The 1,633-nt window shown below is 59.5% G+C and overlaps 1 protein-coding gene across 1 annotated transcript in view; it reads right to left on the reverse strand.

The window, feature by feature from the left end:
• The window catches only part of CACNA2D3 (calcium voltage-gated channel auxiliary subunit alpha2delta 3), a 931,343-nt gene extending 930,204 nt beyond the window's left edge, over positions 1-1,139 (reverse strand). Inside the window, exons 1-3 of the mRNA XM_006143064.2 lie at positions 1,068-1,139; positions 623-736; positions 101-328 (exon numbers count right to left, since the gene is read on the reverse strand). Coding sequence (XP_006143126.1) covers positions 101-328; positions 623-736; positions 1,068-1,139 — 414 coding nt within the window. The remainder of the gene's footprint in view (positions 1-100; positions 329-622; positions 737-1,067) is intronic.
• Positions 1,140-1,633: the final 494 nt, after the last annotated feature.

A 1,633-nucleotide genomic window follows, 5' to 3' on the forward strand; every position in this document is an offset into this window, starting at 1 on the left:
CCAAGACTGGAAGAGGAAGCCAAGGTCTGTCCTGACCGGCGAAACCCCTTGGATTCAAGTACAAACTGTTCCCCCAGTCTTGGGGACCCCCGCTCCCCACTCCACACCGATCAGGTGGCAGCCGGGCGCAGGCAGGGGCACCTTCTGGCTGCCCGAAGGGGACTGGGCGAGGGTACAGGAAGTCGGGGAAACCCCCGGTGACCAGGGACCCAGGCTTCCCAGCGGCCTTCTTGCCGCCGCCAGCACCCCGGAGCCAGCTCTCAGAGCCCCGCGCCCCCGCGTAGAGGACTGAGGTGTCACTGGGAACTTTGCGGAGCCTTCGCGCGAGCTGGCGGTAGAGACCGACCCGAGCGAGGCTGAGTCATCCTCGCCCAGCCAAGCGCAACTCGGGTGACCCCGCCGCGCCGAGCCGCGCTCTTGCGCTCTTGATGTCGCGGGGTCTCCCGGAGCGCCCACCGCCTGGGTTTTCATTGCCTGCCCTTCTGCAACAGGGTTTGCGGCCTCCCTGTCACCCGCCCTCAGCTGCGGCAGGTGGGCAAGGGTGGACTCCGACTTCCGCGGGGAGCTGACGAGCTAGGTGGGATCCAGGCCAGCTCTTCCCTGCAGACCCAGGAAAAGTTACCCGGGCAGATGGGCTTGATCCCCGAGTTGGTTGCGAGGGGAGAAGGCCGCCCGGGGCTATCAGTGCCTTCTCCGAGTGCGGGATTCCCTGCGTTAGGGCCAGTCGCCCTCCGATCTAGGGAGATCTAGGGAAGCTGTGCAGGGAATGGACCCCAACCGGGGAACGCCAGGTGCGCCCCGCCCACGGGCAGTGTCTACAATCTCCACGGATGACTAACCGGTTATAATGAATTCTCCGCTTCTGTGCACACCCCCTGCCTGTGGAAGCGTGCCAGTCCTTCCCAAGCGGAGCCAAATGCGGCCTGACCCCGGGCAAATGGTCCGCATGGCTTGGACGCTCAAATTAGAGGCCGGGAGAAAATTAATTTTGCCCTCAGAACATAGGAGCCTCCTTTTAAATGAACGCACGAGAGTGAAAGCGTGAGTGGGTGCGTAGGGGCCTTTACTAGCGCGGCTTCGTCCGTCAGCTCTCCGGAATCCAGCAGTCCTCCTTCCACACGCCCATTCACCCAGTCCATGACTGTCACGCATCTTCTATGTGACAGGCGCAGAGGAGCTGTAAGGGAGCCAGCCGGGCCACCTGCCCACACGGAGTTTATACACTAGGAGGAGATAGGCTTTCCTCGAGGCCATAATGACAAGTGCGTAATTATACACTTAAAGCAGGGATGGGCAAGAGTGTGTATGAAGAGGTACCTGTGAGATCCACGCTGCCGGAATGCCTGTTAACTGATGGGGAAATTGAGGCACAGCAAAATAACACAGCGTGGGCCTATAGAAAACCGTCTGGCTACTTAGACTATAGTGAGGGACACCTGGGCACCGAGATGGTAACATTTTATAATGAAGTCATTACGCTCTGCCAGCCTGACTCAGGTAATCTTCCACGTGGTCTGGGGGCAACTAAAGAGAGTAGCCTGGACACGGGGAGGCTGGTCCCTTGAGGACAGCATTTTGAGCATTTGTAACTTACAGACCATCTTTAGCAGGAAATACGTGCACCATGTTTAAG

The sequence above is a fragment of the Tupaia chinensis genome, unplaced genomic scaffold (assembly GCF_000334495.1).
Source record: "Tupaia chinensis unplaced genomic scaffold, TupChi_1.0 Scaffold000091_1, whole genome shotgun sequence".
Classification (NCBI taxonomy): Eukaryota; Metazoa; Chordata; class Mammalia; order Scandentia; family Tupaiidae; genus Tupaia; species Tupaia belangeri.